We start from the raw sequence: 19,377 nt of genomic DNA on the forward strand, positions 1-19,377 counted from the left end.
TTACATCTCTTTTAAAGATGAATAGTTATTCCTCATTTTAAAGAATAGCTATGCATAAAGAATAACTATTCCCTATAATAAAAATATAATAAAACTACTGAATAACTAAACTATAAGAATAACTATTATATTGCAGAGTCTATTATAGTCTACCAAACATATTCATAGAAAAAGATGCACATAAGCAAATTACATCCCATAACTCATTCTGCATTGTAGTTGCTATACAATTTCATAATATTGCTCATCTTTTATCATCTACATCATTATCATTTGTATTGTTTCTAGACTCATTTAGTATGTCACTATTCAAGAGCTCTCGATCAACTTCTACAATCAACTTTTTATTTGGATCCACTCCCATAAGACAGTTGTATAATATACAACAAGACAATAATAATCTCAGTACTATATCAATCGGAAAAAAAGGTTCTATTATTCTAGATATGATGGGAAATTGTTTCTTTAACATACCAAATGTTCTTTCAATTACATTGCGTAAAGAGAAATGCCAATAATTAAATATTTCCTCAACATTTTCTGGACCATGTGTTGAATACTCTTTTAAATGATAGCTTACACCCTTGTATAACCCGTTAAGTTCACTTCTTAGCACAAAACCCGCATCTACTAGATAGTATTTGCCTTTTTTTTAAAATAAAAAAAAAAAAGAAAAAAAAAAGAGCTATATAAGTATTTCACTATATATTTTATAACATAATTTCTTTTCTTTTCTTTTTTTGATAGGTTTTTATAACATAACCATACTTTTTTTTTTTTTTTTTAATCTAAGTATCCCTTGTATTTGTGACTTAACAGTATCTCTGAAAATTATAAGTTTATCTTCCCAAAGTGTTGTTAATTGTTCCTTCCCATTTAAATAAAATATATGTAAATTTCATATCAAAATCAAATGCTGTCAATACATTTTGAATTATGAGAACAAATCACATTGTTTTTCATCGATAGAGCTGAAAGGTTCTAACTTGTTTAGAAGTTTACAAAGTACTAACCAATGATAGCACTGTTTTTGCATGCTTAATTGGAAGTGGTCTTCTTTCCATCCTTTCCATATGTATGGCAAAAAGTTCTATTTCAGCTTCAAACAACTCAATTGTGTACAATTCTGAGATAATAAGAATAAACTTCATATATTATTTTCGGTTTCTTTAATAGCAAACTATTTGAAAGTTGAAACAATAGCAAAAGATAACAAATTGCCATATCCTGCATAGAGTTATACATGAATCCATAAGGTTCTTTTTCTTTAAATTTTTCCCTAGAGCTACGTTGAGGTTGTCCACAAAAAATAAGACAACTAAGATAAAGATTTACTAAAAGACTGTAGAATCAACAGTTGTAGCAATCCCATTACATGTACTTCAAAATAAATCAATCGACCAATCATATTATGGAAATATAAATTATAAACAACAAATATTAACAACCAATTGCCCTTTTTTGTCTGTACAGTATCAATTTGTAAGTTCAAGACTTATACATGGAACAATGCAGTCATAAGAGAAATTACCTACCATAATATACTCAACAAAACCCAAACTGATGGCAACAAAAACCAGCAAGGCGTTGTGACTCGCGAGGACCAAAATCAAGAAGATCGTCTCACAAACCAAATAGGAGATAGGAGGCCACATTAAAGAATATGGGGAAAAGTTTAAGTCGAAGAGTTGTGAGGAAAAAAATCGTGGTGAAAAATTAGGGACAAAAAAGAAGAGGCATATGTATATTTTTGCTCAAACCAACAAGGCTTTACTCATAATGTGCAACAGCTAGTTGATTATCATAGCTTTAGTGGGGGTATTTTGCAAAAGAGAATGGGTTTAAAACAAAGTTTTAGTCTTTAGAAAGAGGAATCTTGGTCATCATGGCAAAGTTCCTTCCTGAGTTTATGTGAGAACATTCGGCAAGCGTCCATGCTAAGATCAATGGCAGCTGAAAGTGCTATGAATAAGGCAGCATCAGCCATACAAGTTACATGCTGCATCCCTACTTGTACAACAGGCTTGCTAACTTTTCCTTCACCTTCCACAGTTGAACCCATCACAAACCCTTTAACAGGTGACCTTGAACTCAATGCAGAATCTCTAAGTAGCCTACTATCAATGCAAAATTGGCCACCCTTTTTGCTACTCATTGTAGCTTCAGCAATGGGAATGCTACTAGTTGGGCCATTGTCAGTAACAAGCTCAAATTTGTAGCCTAGGCCATCAATAGGGCCTCTCTCTCGCCATGCCTCGAGACGTCCCCATGGCTTCCAACTGCTAACGGAGAACCCATTAGGGCGGAGAATAAGCCAAGCACCCGGATTTGATCGAGACACGCGATCAGTGCCTGGTGAAGGTACAAATGGAGTGATCATGGAAGCAGCAGCCACAGGTGAACCAGAGAGATCGTATATCATTATCATCCACCCTTTTCTTTCCCTTCCTGATCGTTCCTTGTCTCCAGAAAAGGTTCTCATCCATCCTCTATTAGTAGTGTTGGTAAAATCTGATGGGAGAGACCTGGATTTACATAAGAACAAGAGGTAAAAATCGTCAGTAACAAAATTCAATGTAAGTATTAGAAGTTGTTGAATAACATAACATGGCTGGTACGAGCATAGAAATGTTAAACATGAATGCTGATACCAAAAGAGATTTATATAAAGAAGTACAATTCAATGATGAGAAGGTAGCCACTGTATAATTTTAAATAAAATAGAATAGCAGAAAATGATACATATCCCCAAAATTTTAAGAATAAGGCTTAATTGTAGTTGTTGTTATTACCAAAAAAATATATATATTTTGCACATGGGAAGAAATCCAAAGTAGTTGTGTTTGAGAGATTTGGAGTTTGACCAAATCGGGGTTAGGCAAAGGCCACCAATATTTTATTAAATTTCTGGTTTATAATTTTAGTTATTATGAAACCATAACTCAAAACGATGGAGATTCATCCCACATGGCTGTAGATAGCATGGAGAAAATTTCGGAAATAAATAACAAAGGAAGAACATCAGGTATGTATATTATTGGTCGGATTTTCCTTCTCAACAGCCTAGTGAAGAGAAATAATGTTGAGCAAATTCATGAATTAACATCCAAAAGAAAGGATCAATAAAATATTAAATCAAGGTACTGCTATAGAAAAGCAGACAGTTGTAGTTTGAATTTTGTGTTTGACCAAAATTTATAATTTTCATCTACGGAGTCTTGAGTAACAAATATTTTATAAAAAAATTTATTAATTGTCCGTAATGGTTGCTTAATATCAAAATATTGAACGTTAAGGTCTGAACAATTTTTTAGTTTTTATACAACATTACACATATTTTTACGTACCTTAGTCTTATATATATTTTCATTAAAAACTAAAAGCTGTTATTTAAAAGCATGTATCGAACTGGCGCTAATATTCTGAACATGGAATTAGATCTAACAACTCAAATCCAAGTTGAAATGTCAAATTCTAAGTTAGCATGCCAACTTGTTGATAAAGACTCTTGGGAATTGAATAAATAAAAAAAAAAAAAAAAAAAAAAAGGTGACCTGACCTGGATCTGGAGTTCCGGTCCGCACTAAACTTGCAGCTGAAAACCGGTTGCCTAATATTGTGTTGAATCTGGAAAACAACAGGGCTACACTCAGGTTCACCGCCGAAGTGGAAAACGAAGCGGGGATCCGGTTCTGAGCGGAGCAGTATATGTATCCTAGCCGAGTTATTCCCCAGCTTCATCCAACCATTCTGGAACACTATGGGCCGGGCCTGAGCTCCCTCCAAGTCTACACTGATGTTGACCCGGCCCAATAACTTTCCACTGGAGACACCGCAGGTACGCCCCATTCTGCCCGTGTAGACCGACACACGGAGAGTGATGGCCTTCCCTCGGCGGAGAGCGGTGGGGTCTAGGTTAAACCCGGCGGAAGCGTCTGAGTCAGGCGGGGAGTCTCCTGCAGGTGTGGTAGAGCAGAGTGGAACGAGGGCAGTTTGGGTTTGGGAAGGAAAGTTCTTTATCCGAAGCTTGCAGTTGCAGAAACAGGGTGTGGTTGATGGGTGTACACCTGTACCTGCTGGTTTCGTTGCTTGTGGTAGCTTTAGAGCCAGTGATTCCACCATTAACCGAACGAACGCACACGGATCCATTGTATAGCTATATCAGTACGTAGTTACGACTGTTATGAGCAAACAAATATGATGGATTTATTAATGGAACTTCTAGAGCCAGAGCTAGAGCTAGAGCTAGAGGGCGGACTTTGGGAGCATCTATCTATTTATCTATCTGGCGTTTCAATATAAGGATCAGAACGTTTATAAACTATATTTTTAACGTTCCACTCTCTCTCTCTTTCTTTGTCTCAACTCTCAACTCTGAAGAATGCCTGTAACGTGTTTAGTTTAGTAGGGTGGTGTGTTGTGTTGTGTTGGAGGATTTTCTATCTTGTTTTTTTTCTCCCTTCGCGGGAACATTGCCACGATATATCATATCACCATTTATCATTACGCCGATATGATTTCTCTTCTTTTTTTTTTTTTTTTTTTTGGTTAAAGGGATTATTTCATTACCAAACTTCGCAAATATATACTTCATTAACATATCAATCGTGGGGTTGATGGGCCTAGTAGTGTATATTGGGTCGGAGGTCCAGTCCGAGGACGCTTGGTAGTTCGAGGACAAGTAAGCATTATTATGGAGGTCGGTGTTCATAAATAAAGGAGGGGATTTGGCCATGATGATCGGAAAGAGTAGTCCGAGGATGAATGTCTTCTTGGCTAAGCAAAGCTGAGAATCGATAGTATTGTCTGTCATTCAGGACAACGTTTCAGGAGGTTCTATTGATAAGGACAAACACCCTAGAAGCGTAGGACAAAGGGAAACCATATATCTAAGAGAAAGATGCTACTACCGTATTGAATACTCTGTAGCTAACTCTCTAACCGCATTAATGAGGAAGTGATACCTAAACAGTATTTTCCAACCTTACAGCTACTCCCCAAAGACTTCAGGAAGGTGCTGATGGGACAAGAATCAACACCAACAATCTACTTTACACATGGAGAGTAGAAATGAAAGAAGGAGAATAGTATAAAATAGGAAGAAAGCCATGAGAAAAGGAATCAGAAAATTGAGAGAGAAAGATTGTAGCAATAAGAATGTACTTGTTATCAACTTCAAGAATTATATACAAAAAGCGATCTCCTCGGACTGTACCAAGGACGATTTTCTTTAGATAAAACCAGTCTATTTATACTTTATTGTCATTTGGATCCACTATAATTGTTATCCAACTCATTAGAACCTAGTTTTCCAACTCACTCTCTAAAATTCATTGTATTAGACTCTTTGGGCCTAAATCCTTTTAACTTTTGGGTCTAGGATTCAAATTGCGTCCCTACCAAGGTTGTCAAAATCGGGATCCTACATAGGATCGTGGGAGGTAGGTGGGATCGTGGATCGTAGGATCGGATCGTGGATCGTAAGATCCTACATTATTTGAGAAAAAAACAAAAAAATACACATTGGTATGTTAAATAATCACATAAATTATACATTCATTGATATAATTATCATACATTACTACATTCATTTGTAGCATTATTTAAAGATGCCAAAAATCTCAAAATGTGACACTCTATTGAAATATTTTTTATTTGAGTCTAACTGATACTCTCTCTATATTAGAGTGGAAAAACTTGATCTATTGGGATTTATTTTTCATTTGGATCCAACTGAGCCTTCTATCAAGTTAAAAAAGATTACAAGAAACCAATGTTGTTTGGGATTGTCAGAATCGTACGATCCTATCAATCCTGAACGATCGCAAAGATCCTTGAAAGATTTAGATCGTTTTGGGTAGGTGAGATTGTAAAATTGTAGGATCGTAAGATCCAGATCGGGATTTTGACAACCATGGTCCCTACATCCATCAAGTTTAAGATTTTTTTAATTTTACTCTTTAAAATTTTAGGATTTAAATTTTACTTCCTAACCTTATATTTTGTTTTTATCAACATTTTTTTTTTTTTTGTTAATTCTTATGAAATGTACTAATTGATATAATTAAAACATGACATTAAGGGTTTGTTTATGAATAACTTATTTAGCTGAAACTAAATTTTTTTTGCTGAAAGTATAGAAAATAGGGGTGTGCAGAAAACCCACCGACCCGCCAAACCCGACCCAACCCGACCCGACCCACCGGGTTGGGTCGGTTTTTAAGGCTTGGTGGGTTGGGTTGGGTTACCAAAAAAATTATTATAGTGGGTCGGGTTGGGTTTGGGTCATAAAATTACAAACCCGCCAAACCCGACCCGACCCACCCATATTTAATATATATTTAAAATATATTTTATATTTAATAATTTTTTTTAAAAAAAATCAATTGTAGGGCACTTATATATAATATATATATATATACATATATATTTAAATATATATATATATATATTATATATTTAATAATTTGCATTTCCTCAATTCCTTCTACTAATAATAATTTAATATATATATATATATATAATATATTATATAATAAATAATTTTTTTTAAATAACCAATTTTTCCTATCCTATATAAAAGCCAATTAGTTCACACAAATTCTAATAAATTACTATTGTTGTTTAGTCATTAGTGTTGAGCCTTCAAGGAGTTACATTGATACTAATCTTTAGGTTTTTTTAATATATTAATATTTATATTTTTTTTTCTACTCAATTTAATAATAAATAAAAAATTGTCAAACCCATGGGTTCAACCCGACCCACGTGGGTTGGGTTGGGTTGGGTTGAATTTATGTGATGGGTTGGGTTGGGTTGAATTTTTTTTGACCCACCATGATGGGTTGGGTCAAAAAATTCCCTCAACCCAACCCAACCCGACCCGACCCATGCACACCCCTAGTAGAAAATAAGGTTAAAACCTAGCTGAATAGTATAATGAGACTCATAAATAATACCAATAAATGAGATAGGACCCATGAATAATACAAAAAAGAATTTAAAATTTAAAATAAGCTGAAACTTGTAGCTCATCCCATACGGGTTCTAAATCATTATATTTTGTTTTTATCAACAATTTTTTGTTAATGCTTATAAAATATACTAATTGATATAATTAAAACATGACATTTGGATTTAATGTCGCCTCTATCCGTATCCCTTTCTTTTGTTGCTAGAAAAACCAACAAAAATCACAAAAGACCACAAATATATATATATATATATATATATATATATATATATATATATATATATATGAGGTGATTGAACTAGCGGCGAAGCAAATTGGGTGGGGGTGGTTGAGCTTCACGCAGCCAAACCCCATGGTTACCAACCTCTCTCTCTCTCTCTCTCTCTCTCTCTCTCTCTCTCTCTCTCTCTCTCATGGCACTAGGCCTATTTGGTTTGGTTTTATCTTTTGGTTGATTTGGTGATTTTGTTATGAAAGTTTGAGGATTTCATTTGGGTTTGGGAAACGTAGATCTGTGGGTTTCGATGTGTGCTCTATTGAAATTGTTTGTGTTTTTTGGAATGGGGCTTCAATTTGATTTGCCATTTTTTTTAATGTTTGTTTGGATAGAAAATCTTGAATTCTTGGGAAATTTTATGAATTCCCAAAATATTGTATTTTAATTGTTGGCTTTTGCTCATTATTTTGATTGTTATTGTCTTAGAGTAATTGCTATTATGCTAGGTTTCTTGTAAAAATGAAATTTTAAATAGTTTTTTTTTTAGTTTATTGTAATTTTTAGATTTTATAATTTTATTATAATTTTTAAATATTTTTTAGGCTTAACAATGATGTAACATCATTTTATTGGATGAACTAAACACACGTGGCAAGCTTATGTGCCACTTAATTGGAAAATATGGATGGAGAGACTACTGATGCAAATAGAATATAACTTCAGGGGTAGGGGTGGCAATTTTTACCCAAGTCCATTAACCCACCCATGACCCACTTAATTTGAGTAAGTCTTGACCCAACCCAATTAAAAATATTGGTTAAATTGATAAAAACTCACTAGATATTCTAGTTAAATAGGTAAACCCAGTGGGTACCCATATAAAATTCTTAAACCTAAAAACGTTTTGAAAAAAATAAAAAGAAAACCTAAACCTAAAGAACTAGCCAGTCGTCTTCCCTCTTGCTTCTAAACCCTAAAGAGAAAATTTTCTCTTCAATTTTCTTCTTATTTTTCTAGCCACCAAACTAGTCCTAAGCCTCTATTCTCTCTCTCGCAAACTTTTCCGACTCAAACGTTTGTGATGTTGAATCAACTTGATGATACTCCCAGTTCTTGACTTGCCAAATTGATTCTCAAGTTTTCGATCTCCTTTTCCATGAGTCAATTTTGATTCTACTCAATTTATCTCTTTTTCTTATTTCTGTTTCTTTTGGTTTACATTTGAAATGAGCTAGTAGAAGTGCGGTATGTATCAACTCTGTTTGGTTGTTGAGAGAATGTAAAGGAAAGTGAAAGAAAATGAACTTTCAAATGTAATTTTGTGAATTTCAGTAATGTTTTATTGTGCAGTTTGGAGTGTGTCAACTTTTGTTTGTTTGTTGAGAAAATGCAAGGAAGTTACAAAGCATGAACATGTTTGTTTCTCAGTATTTTTATAAGTTTTTAAGTGTTGTTATTTTTGCAAAATCTAATAGTGGGTTAAATGGGTGGGTTGGGTCTTGTCCAAATTAAAATGAGTTGAGTTGGTAATGGGTATTTAAAAATATTTTAGGGATAATTACAGCAAACCCACCTGAAGTTTGGCCCGTTTACACGTTACCTACCCGTGGTTCAAAACTTATCACTTTGCCCACCTGAAGTTAGTTCTGTTAGCCTTCCGTAACCCACCTCTCCATTTGCCGTTAGAAAAACACATTTTTATGCTAAAACAAATATAACAAGAATCAAAAAGCTAGGATTTTTCATTCCTCATGAACTTCAATAAGAAAAAAGTGGAGGAACAACACACCAATCAAATAACTCAATGAAACTATTTTTAATCCATAACAATATCAACAATTTCACAACAGGCCAACTATCACAACAACCCAACTATCACAACAGCCACAATCACACCAGTACTTAACCCTTTCTTCAAAGACAACTTTCCTTTTGCTTCACTCATTACAGCCACTTCTAGTAACGAGCTCGGGTTCGATGGCACTGTCTGAGCCAATGCAGTTACTGGAGATGTATTGGTGAACGAACAAGCAGGCAAAGGACTCGACCCACATAGCCCTTCGTTCCCAGAAAAGCTTCCTTGACCAAAGCACAGCGATGGGTTTCATTTTCCTTCATTCTTGCTTCATGGGTTTCATTTTTTTTTTTTTTTTTTTTGTGGTTTTGGTTGTGGGTTCATCTGATTTTTGTGGTTTTGGTTGTGGGTTCATCTGATTTTTGTGGTTTTGGTTGTGGGTTCATCAGATTTCCTTCGTTCTCGCATCCGTCTTGGCGGTTTGGAGCAGATCCAGGAAGAGGGCCAGTGGTGGTTTAGAGAGAATGGAGCTCGATCTCGGCCTCCGTCTTGGCCAAAATGGAGCTCGATCTCGGCCTCCGTCTCGGCCGGCGGTGATTTTCTTTTTTTCTTTTCTTTTTTTGCTTTTGGGTTGTGGGTTTGATAATGATTTGATTATGGTGGGGTTATGGGTTGTGGCTTATGGTGGTTGTGGATTGTGGGCGTGGTGGTGGTGCTGAGTTGTGGATTCTAATAGTGATGGTGGTGGAGTGGGTGGCAACGCTTCGTGGGTTTCAAATTTTTTTTTGGCTTTTTGGTCGTGGGTTTTATTTGATTTTGGCTTGCTAATGGTGGTTGACCTCCATAGCTGCTGTTAGCACCACTATGAGCCACCGCCACGACAGCCAAGCCGCCGTACAAGCCACCATCAAGCTTTAGGTCGAAGCACTCGAACACCACCATCGGCAGGATGAACAATGGTGTTGTTTTTCTCTTTTTGGTTTGTTTCTATTTTTTGTTTAATATATGATTGGGTTCTAAAACTTTTTTTATTACAGTTTGGGTTTGAAAAATGTGAGGGATTTTGGTATGGATTCAGAGGATTTAATTGGTTTTGGATGTGTGTAACTGAAAATTTTGAACTATATTTACAAATGTTGTGTTCTTGTGTTTGTGAGGAAAAGATTTGATGGTTCGTGTTTGATCCGTGTTATGTTCTATTTTTAATAAAATGGTGTTTTTCTAACGTTTGAGGGTGAGGTGGGTAACGGATGGGTAACGGATTGAAGTTTAGGTGGGCAAAGTGATAAGTTTTGAACCACGGGTAGGTAACGTGTAAACGGGCCAAACTTCAGGTGGGTTTGCTGTAATTATCCCAATATTTTAAACAGGCAATAAATAAGTAAATTAATAATTATATACTTGACCCAAAATCCATCCAACCCGCCCATTTGTCACCTCTATTCAAGGGGTAAAATAAAAATTATGAGACTTTAAAATGTAAAATTCAAAAACTTTCGATTTTTAGAAGTGTAGTTTGCACTTTAACCCTAATAATATACCCTACTACAACTCTAGTGAAATCTATTGCTATTGGTCAAATGTTAATGTAACTCAATTGATACTTTTTTATATTTTAGTAGATTCAAGATTTAAATTCGTTTCTCAAAAAAAAAAAAAATGAAGATTATTTTCTCGATTACTCTTAGTACTATTTCCTTCTTCTTTTTTTTGTATGTCCATCATTGTGGGGTTAAGATAGAGGTAATAAAGGTTCCCGGGAAAAAAGGAAAAAAAAAGTGTAGAGGATAAATTGCCGAGAAAATCGGAGGGATTTAAATGATAAAGGAAAAATAGGTCCCACGGTGGGGTCGGACACAGCTAAGTTATGGCTGTCACCAAGTTGGCATGGAAGCCTAGGTGCAGGTGCAGCTGTAAGTTGATTGGGCCGAGATATGGGAATTTTTGTCTGCCACACTTTTACTCGATGGCCGCCTAGGAATATCAGCCTGCCAACGTGGCATCCTTTGGCTCCTTCAGATCGTCGCCGCGAGACGGCTGTACTTTACTTCGTCGTTAATTAAGACATGTTTGGTAATATTGTTTATATTTTTTAAAAATATTTATAAATGAAAAAGTATAAAAGATACGTAAAATGTTATTTAAATATTGAAAACTATTATTTAAATAATATTAACAGACGGATATCTTTCAGACTATTTCATTCTTTGTTTATAACCTTTTAGTTAATGTGGGTAATGACAAACATTAACACTTCTTGTCAAACACCTCACTTTTGCAACTCATATATATACATATATACATATTCAATGTGTTTTATAAATTTGTAAATAACTTAGCATAAAATAGGTAGTTGTAAGTGCTCATAAACTGTATAATGCATATATTATGAATTATATTGTACTATATATAAACATGTGGATTTAAAAATGAGTTTTTTTTTTTTTTTTGGTTAAAATTTGCAATTTTATTTGAGTCAAATGAGTTATTAAATTTATTTTTAACACAAAATTATTGAGAAACTTAATCGAATCTGTAGTTGCACGATTTTCCTGGTCCAAACCCTACTGATCAGGCCTTGGCCCAAGGTGCAACACACAATAAATCTTTGTAGAGGATGGGTCAAAGAACTTAGCTTCAGTGAACTTAGTCGGTCTGATGCATGGACAATATTCTTGTAGAAACAAAAACACAAGAACGGATATCTAACAGAAGATTCTATTTCCTGAGTACAGAATACCTTTCTTCCCTTTCTCTTTGAGGGACTCCACTACATTATATAGCTCTCTCATTCTTATTTGAACCTTACACTTGTTGATCACCTGAGCCCCCACTTGAGCACCTGTCCTATCAGACACCCTTATCACTTCCTTGTGAGTTGCAGTGGCCAAGGTAGTACTGTTCAGGAGTCTTTTCCTCATTAATGCAGCCAAGAGGGTGGTTGTGACACATTTAATGTGGTGGTGGCAGCTTTCCATGAGATATTTTGGGTTTTATTCTTTTTTATATGCTTGGAGGATGAACTGCAATGGTTGGGGCGAGCTCTTGGTCCGGACTTCGTAATATCCGAGGAGGAGTTACTCCTCGGACAGGTTTCTTTTACTGCAATTGGGTTTGAATAATGTCTTGGCTATGACTTCTCCTCGGACAGGATGCTTCTCGGACGGGCCCGTAGTTTAACTAGCCCATTATTTTGGATCGGGCCCCACAGAATCCAATAAAATAATATGTCCATGAGTTTTTTTTTTCTTCTCCTTATTTTTTTAATACAAAATTTGGACTACATACTTGATACTTCACTTTTATATTTTCAAATTTCATTTTTATGCTATGAATAATGTATTAAATGATGATATAATTATTTTTTATTTTTGTTATTATTGTTATAATTCTAAGAAACTAGGATGTTAAAAATAAATATAAAGAAAATATTATTAGAATAAAAGAACAAGATATGGTAAATGTTGATGATGATTAAAAAAATATCAATGGAGAAATTTTTTTGCAAAATTATTAACGTAATATAAACATAGACTTAGATGGAGGTTTTTTCTTTTTTGAGGAAGACTTAGATGGAGTTGATTAGACAAGATGATGAAAAAAAAAAATCATTATTTTGGCTCATATATCATGCATTATTACTTCTAAGTTTAATAAATTTCAATGTGTATGTTATAAACATATGTTATTTTGATTTCTTTATTTGGATTTATTAAATTTTATTATATAAGTGATGATTAAATTAATAATTAGCCGAATATATTCCAGATTTATAATTAATATACCTTATATATATATATATATATATGTATGTATGTATGTATGTATGTATGTGTGTGTATATGAATATCTATAAATTTTTATAATTTTATTACGTGTTTGTAACACGATATGATATGATGCACAATACAAAAAAATTAAAAATCGATTAATGATACGATTCACATTTTGACAACTATTACTTAGGTTGGTAATATATCAAAGTAATGTACACTTTGTTTCACATCCACTTATAAATTGAAGTAATATTACTTTCATTTAAATTTATCACTTACATCAAGAGTCTTGTAGCTCAACTAAAACCAATTAGCATGTTTTGGTGTTTTTAATGGAGACATCTATGATTTAAATCATCTCACCTTCAATTATCAAATTATCAAAAAGATTGATTACTAACACTACTTTTCTTGTACATCAATCACCACAAATTATATAAGGCGAAAATACACTTTTGGTCCCTACATTTTGAGCCAATTCCTGTTTTGGTCCCTAAATTGATTTTACACCTAGGCTAGTCTCTGAAATAAAAAAGTCAATTCTATTTTGCTTCTTACTGTCAACCCACTAACAAAAAAAAAAAAAAAAATCAGACTTGGCAAACAGAGTGCTTTACTGGCTGACATGACGTTGACATGTGTATTAAAATATTATTAAAAAAAGTTAGTTGGCATTTTTTTAATGCCAAGTTAGCATTTAAATTTAAAAAATTTTAAACAAAAAATTTTAATTTAAAAAAAAAAAAAAAACAAACAAATTTTTTTTTTTTGCTTTCTTTCATTTTTTTTTTTTTTGGAAGAACATATTCATGTTTTTTGTGTTCTTTCCCAGAATATGATTATTATTCTTGGCAAATTAATCCTTATTTTCTCATAATTTTCCTTGTCTTTATTTTACTTTCTTTATAACCAAACACATCAAAACAAAATAAATTAATTAAGTGTTGTAATGGGCCTTTTGTGGTTAAAGTGGGCTGGGCTGCCTCCTGCGGTACTGGGCCCAAGTATTCTGAGTAAGGGAGTTGAGACCGGTCCAACTGCAACTCAATTTGGTCTGGCTTGTGCGCAAACTATACCTCATCTACCAGGAGCACGCTTACGGTGGGCAAAACTGTTTTAGATGGATTACGGCAGACAGATATGATAATAACAAGATAAAATAAAGTACTTTGACATTTTTATTAAGGTAAACAAATAATCCCTACTTAAGAAAAAGATAATCAAAGTTTAATCACAATTATTTTATAAGAAAAGTAAGGGAAATTGGGGGGGGGGGGTAGTATATGAGTTGATTGAGAGAGGAAATAAATTAAATCAAGTTTGATTCACAGGACCAAAACCAAAGAGGGAAGAACACCTCTTCTCAAAGTGAATAATCTCTCAGGGAGATCCTGCCGTGAAAATTAATCACTTTGAGGGAAGCGGACCTGAATGGTTGGTACATAAGAACACTCTTTGTTTCTAGCAGAGAGCAAGATTTTGAAAGGGAGAGAGGGAATCAACCTATTGGTGCATGCTTGTCGTTCTAACTCTCTTATCTTTTTCTTTCCTTCTTTTCTAATATTCCCCTTTCTTATCTTTTTCTTTCTACTTCTTTTTCTTAATCCTTGTTTTCAAGTTTCCAATACTGTGGTGCTTTCGTCTCTCCTTTTTCTGCACACGGCAAGGGCTTCTTTATAGTGCATGCCATGACCGGATTTTACTATTTTAGCCCTTAACCACCTTTGTTTGGTATGGGTGTACCTGTCGACCACCACTGGTCTGTTTGTGTGCCACTCCCCATCGCCAAACAAAAGAAAGCTATTTTGTTTGTTTGTTTGCCGTGGCACCCTTTCCTACTACAGTGTGGGTGCCTTCTCTCTCCTTATCCCTCATGGCATGCACCTAGTAGTTCCAGCACAGTTTTGCCCCTTCGAGTGGTATGTCATCCCAACAGGACACTTCCCCCAAAAGCGCCATAGTAGGAACTTCAAAATAGGTTTTCCCCTCTCTCCACTGCCAAACCATGCCCTCTTACCTCTGACCCATGACCTCACCGTGTCCTGTATTGGCTAGGCACAGGTTGGTGAGGTCCAAGCCTTATGCGTGCCTCTCTTCCATATATGTCCAAAATCTGTCTGTTGCTCATGCATCTGCCGTGGTTAGCCTGCATAGTCTACCATCCGTTCTTGATGATTTTCTAGTTTCCCTTTCCTTTATGGCTTGCCCTATTTAGGGCTGGACCTTGCTTGACAGTAGGCTTTGCTTTTTCTTCAGCCCACCCTTTTTCCTGCTATCATCTCCCACTATACCACTTTATTATTCCTGCTACAAGGTTGTTTTGCCTCAATCTGACTGGGCCTCTTTAGGCCTACCGTTTATTCTTCTCTTAATGGCCCAATAAGGCCATTAGTTCTTTTGTTAGATCACTAGCGGGCTCCTGTGTCCCATTTGTTTTCCCTTAGGCGTCCCGGGCCTGTTTGCTTCTCTTGGGCTTCCTCGGCCATTTTCTTAACTTTGCATTACCATGGGCTTTTACTGAGTTCTTTGGGCTTCCTCAACCCAATTACATTATTCCTTATCCTTGGGGTTCATGGACTTGCCATCAACCCCTTACTTTCTTTGCTTTCATTACTTTGGGCCTGTCGTGGTCCACTCTCACTTTTCCACATCATATACTGCCCATGGTTTGCTTTTTCTTTCTTTCCAAGCTTCTTTAAGCCCATTTACCTCCTCAAGGCCCATTTGTTTATCTTATGGGTTTGTGATCCATTATTCCTGCCGCTTAGGCTTAATGGGTTTTCTATCCGTTTGCCAACTCTTTTCTGTCCATGTTGCTAGGCTTCTCCCTTCCAATTGGGCTTCCAAAATGGCCATCAACATTTAGCCCCTAAACTTATGAAGCATTCCTGCAGTTCATATGTGAAATAAAAAAAATAAAAAAACTTCTCTACCCTTTCTATCTTTCCATCTTCTTTTCTTTCGCGGGCTTTTTGAACAGTGGTCCCTACCTTACACATACATATATATTCATATATATATATATATATATATATATTCCTGCCATGAATAGTGTTGTCTCTTCGGATTTCCCAACTTGGCAGTTATTTTGAAACACAGCCGTCGTTTCATTAATTTCATCCTCTTTCTGATGGCTGACCCGTCGCCTCCTTTTGTGCTGGCATTAATGACTTGGGTATTTAAGAAGGAGTCCTTCTGTAATCCAAACACAAACTCCTTCCTTCTTTCCAGAACTTTCTTTCCGTTTTCCCTTTCTTCTCCGTTTCCTCTTCCTCAAACACCCCATACATTTTCTTCGATCAAAGTCTTGCACAATGACACCAGCAAAAAGCCAAAGCTCCTCCCACCATAAAGGAAAAGAAGTGATCTCCGATCTTCCCACCGCACGGGGTGTAGACGAGGCGGTGTACTTCGAGTCGGATCATTTCGACGTGGAAGAAATGAAGCGTGACCCAGACAGTGAGTGTGCTCCACTTATTGATCCTTGGTACAACATTCATGCCCATTTCCCAAAGATTCCTGGCGATTATGCGCCGCCACCATCGGGCCGTGTGTGGCTCACTCTTTGCCGACAAAATACGGACATTTGTTGGGCTCCGTTGGCCTCTTCGATCCCCGATCTAGTCATTCGCCAGGGTACTTCGCTCCTCGTGTCCATCCATTTTGAGTTTGGGTCGGGTACCGCCTTAGGTTGGAGAGAGTGGGTGGACAATGAGTTATCTGACATTGACTTCATGGGGTTGTTACAACGGGCTGGTGTTTTGAAAGTCGCAGTTTCATTTCGCTGCTTGTCCAACTTTCGGGACCTCTTCAACCTTCATCACTTGGTCTGCCGGTGGTGTACCACTACCCATACATTTTTCTTTTCCTGCGGTGAGGTTGTCATGACCTTAAAAGATGTGGCCAACCAGTTACTCTTGCCCATCCTTGGAGACGCTGATCCTGCCACCTTAGAGCTTTCCTCGGAGGAAGAGGTCGTGGAAGCTGAGTTTAAGAAAAGGATGAGCGGGAACGCCAAGTTGTCTTACTAGGTTAGTTCTTCTTCTAAATTTTATGAGTTTGCCCGCCGTGTGGCCTTTGTTGTGTTTTGGCTTTGCAAGTTTGTTTTTGGGTCCCACCCTCATTATGTCGTGAAACCTTTATATTTTCATTTGGCCATTGAGATTTCTGTTGGGGTTAGTCTACCGTTAGCTCCAATGTTCTTGGGGCATCTGTATGTTCAACTGGACATCCTACAGAGTGATAAGAGCCAAGCAAGCTCCTGCCATATAGTCACCTCCTCTATTCATAGTACTATTTTGAAACACCTGTTGTACGAGCGTTGTGCTAAGCATTTGTCGAAGTGTAGGCCCTTTTGTTTCACTAGAGACAAGTACCAGTCATGTCTGTAGGCCATTACTGATTTTTGTGGTAGATTTGAGTTAGACTTTCCATTGGCCTTTCGCTGGGTAGGCTTGAAACCAATTGACCATTCTGCTATTGAATCCTTTGATCAAGGCGTCGGATTTTCTTGGAAAGCTTATAGAAAATTGGGTGCCAATTATACATGTGTAGATTTCACTATGGGTTTGTTCGTTGACACCGCTGGGACTACCACTCCCTTAATCGGTTTTGATGAGACCAGAATCACTTACTTGGTGGCCACCAATGCTAAGTGGCTGCCTTATTTGGTCGACGAAGGGATTAGGTTTATCCATTATCCTGCCAACCAGGTGAGAAGGTGGTTCGGACTAGATCAGGACATCCTTGATGACCTTTCTTTTCTTATGGAGTCCCCCACCTTTGTCCGACCCTTTCTGCGGCCCACTGCCTTTGAATTTTGGAGTCAGCGTTTTACTGTAGTCATCGTTCCGGGCTCATTGAGGGAAGGTCTTTGTACCTTTGCCATGCATGGATATTGGCAGGCCGTGATGACTTTGTTTGAAAAAAAGTTGATAGGTAGTCGTGGCTTCTCCCTCATTCCTCCTGAAGGGCTTAGCGCAATTATCTTGGTTAATCCTTAGTTGCTTTTGCCTTCCAAGTCTGTGCTAGCGTATGCCAGGGAGTCGAATTGGTGTGCTATCTTTGAGTGGGACTAGGAGAAAAGAGGGTGGCATTGGCACGCCAGTGATTAACCTCTGGGTTGGGAGAAGAAAGTTAAAGTGACGAATATTTCTGTGCCGAGTAAGAGGGCTCCTGCCAAGCTTAAGTCTATAAGCAAGCCTAAACCTGCCACTCCACGGCCATCTACAAATGCTCCTCCTGTTAGTAGAATACGAGGTAGCAAGAGAAAGACAGCCTCTCACCCTGTGTTTGCTGTCGAGCAAAGAGTAAGTTACTTCTAATTCTGCTTTGTCTTTTATATACTTTTGACTTTCCTGCAACTACTCTTGACACGTGTGCTGACTTTTCTTTTTAAACTTATCTTTTGTTCTCTTTTCCCTTTGCAGTCTAAGTATAAGGAGGATGCATCAGTCACCCAACCCATTTTGCTTGATGAACCTAAGTTTGAGGTACATCTCCTTTTCTTTTCTTCTTCCTTCTCTCTTTTTTTTTCTTTGCACGTATCTCATCTGCCACATGCTCTTGTTTGACTCATCTGCTTAAAAGTTCCTTTGATCTTCACATCCTTTTCCTTTCGTCTTCTAGGATGAGCCTGAGCCTCTTTCTATATACCACCCTACGGCCGATGAGCTTTCTGCCTCCATGGGTGCACCCATGGGAGGCTTTTTCAATGGGGCCGACGTAATATTTGCAACACTTGCCCCTTCTGCTACTGCACTTGGAGTTCCTGCTGAGGCTTCTAGCCTTCCCATTGAGCCGATACCCATAAACAAGGGTACTCATATTGGGAAGGTTAGTGAGGCCACTCCCGTTCCTGTCGAGACACACTCTCCCCAAGAGATGGTTACTCCTCCTGCTACTGTTCAGACCGAGGCTGCCTCTCCTGCCACACCCCTTGTCATTTCTACCAGTGACCCTTTTGCAGCTCTATCCTTAGCTATGAAGGATGGTTCTTCACTGGTAGTTACTCCTTCTTCCATTCCCAGCTCTGCCACACGTGGTCCTGATGTGGACTTGTCCTCCGAGGGGTCCGAGGATGTCTTTGAGGATCCGGACGATGAACCTGTTTTGAAGAAGAGGATTTCTGACTTTGATAACGAGGAGGATGCTCCCCCTGAGACCGAATTCATGGGTATGTGCCTTTCTCCCTTCTTTTTGTTTTTGGCTATGTCCATTCCTCCCCCTTTTTTGTTATCTCTTCCTTAGGCGGATGTATTTGCGTCTCCCCTTTGCTACAATTCCCTTTAATTTGTATGTCTATTTCCATATTTTGCAGAGACTTTTAAGGGGCCAGGGGTAGGAATGGCAATGGGGCGAGGCGGGGCCGAAGGATGGGGTCTTCGCCCCCACCCCACATGGATTTTTCTTGCCCCATCCCCACCCCTTAAGGCCCCGCAAAGCCCCGCCCCACCCCGTAAAACTTTATTTCTTGTTAATTTTCCCTACAACTATTACATTTTTTCAAATAAAATGACATGTTTCAATAATAAAAATATACTTGAACCCAATAAATGTTATAAATTACTAAGTAATGTGTATTATTTTTTTTGACTTTGAAGATAGAATTATATTG

The 19,377-nt window shown here is 37.0% G+C and overlaps 1 protein-coding gene across 1 annotated transcript; it reads right to left on the reverse strand.

Annotated features, from left to right (window-relative positions):
- Window positions 1-1,381: 1,381 nt before the first annotated feature.
- On the reverse strand, window positions 1,382-4,414 carry LOC126713686 (uncharacterized). Its single transcript, XM_050413518.1, has 2 exons — window positions 3,560-4,414; window positions 1,382-2,525 (listed from the first exon to the last, which is right to left on the reverse strand). The coding sequence occupies exons 1-2, from the start codon at window positions 4,147-4,149 to the stop codon at window positions 1,862-1,864; spliced, it is 1,254 nt and encodes a 417-aa protein (XP_050269475.1). The 5' UTR covers window positions 4,150-4,414; the 3' UTR covers window positions 1,382-1,861.
- Between the last annotated feature and the right edge of the window lie 14,963 nt (window positions 4,415-19,377).

The sequence above is a fragment of the Quercus robur genome, chromosome 2, assembly GCF_932294415.1.
Source record: "Quercus robur chromosome 2, dhQueRobu3.1, whole genome shotgun sequence".
Taxonomy (NCBI): domain Eukaryota; kingdom Viridiplantae; phylum Streptophyta; class Magnoliopsida; order Fagales; family Fagaceae; genus Quercus; species Quercus robur.

Excerpts from the sequence above, each read along its gene's own strand:
- LOC126713686 (XM_050413518.1), bottom strand. The coding sequence starts at position 4,149 with ATGGATCCGTGTGCGTTCGTTCGGTTAATGGTGGAATCACTGGCTCTA. Across the intron at positions 2,526-3,559 it reads GACCGGAACTCCAGATCCAG|GTCTCTCCCATCAGATTTTA; the intron begins GTCAGGTCACCT and ends ATGTAAATCCAG.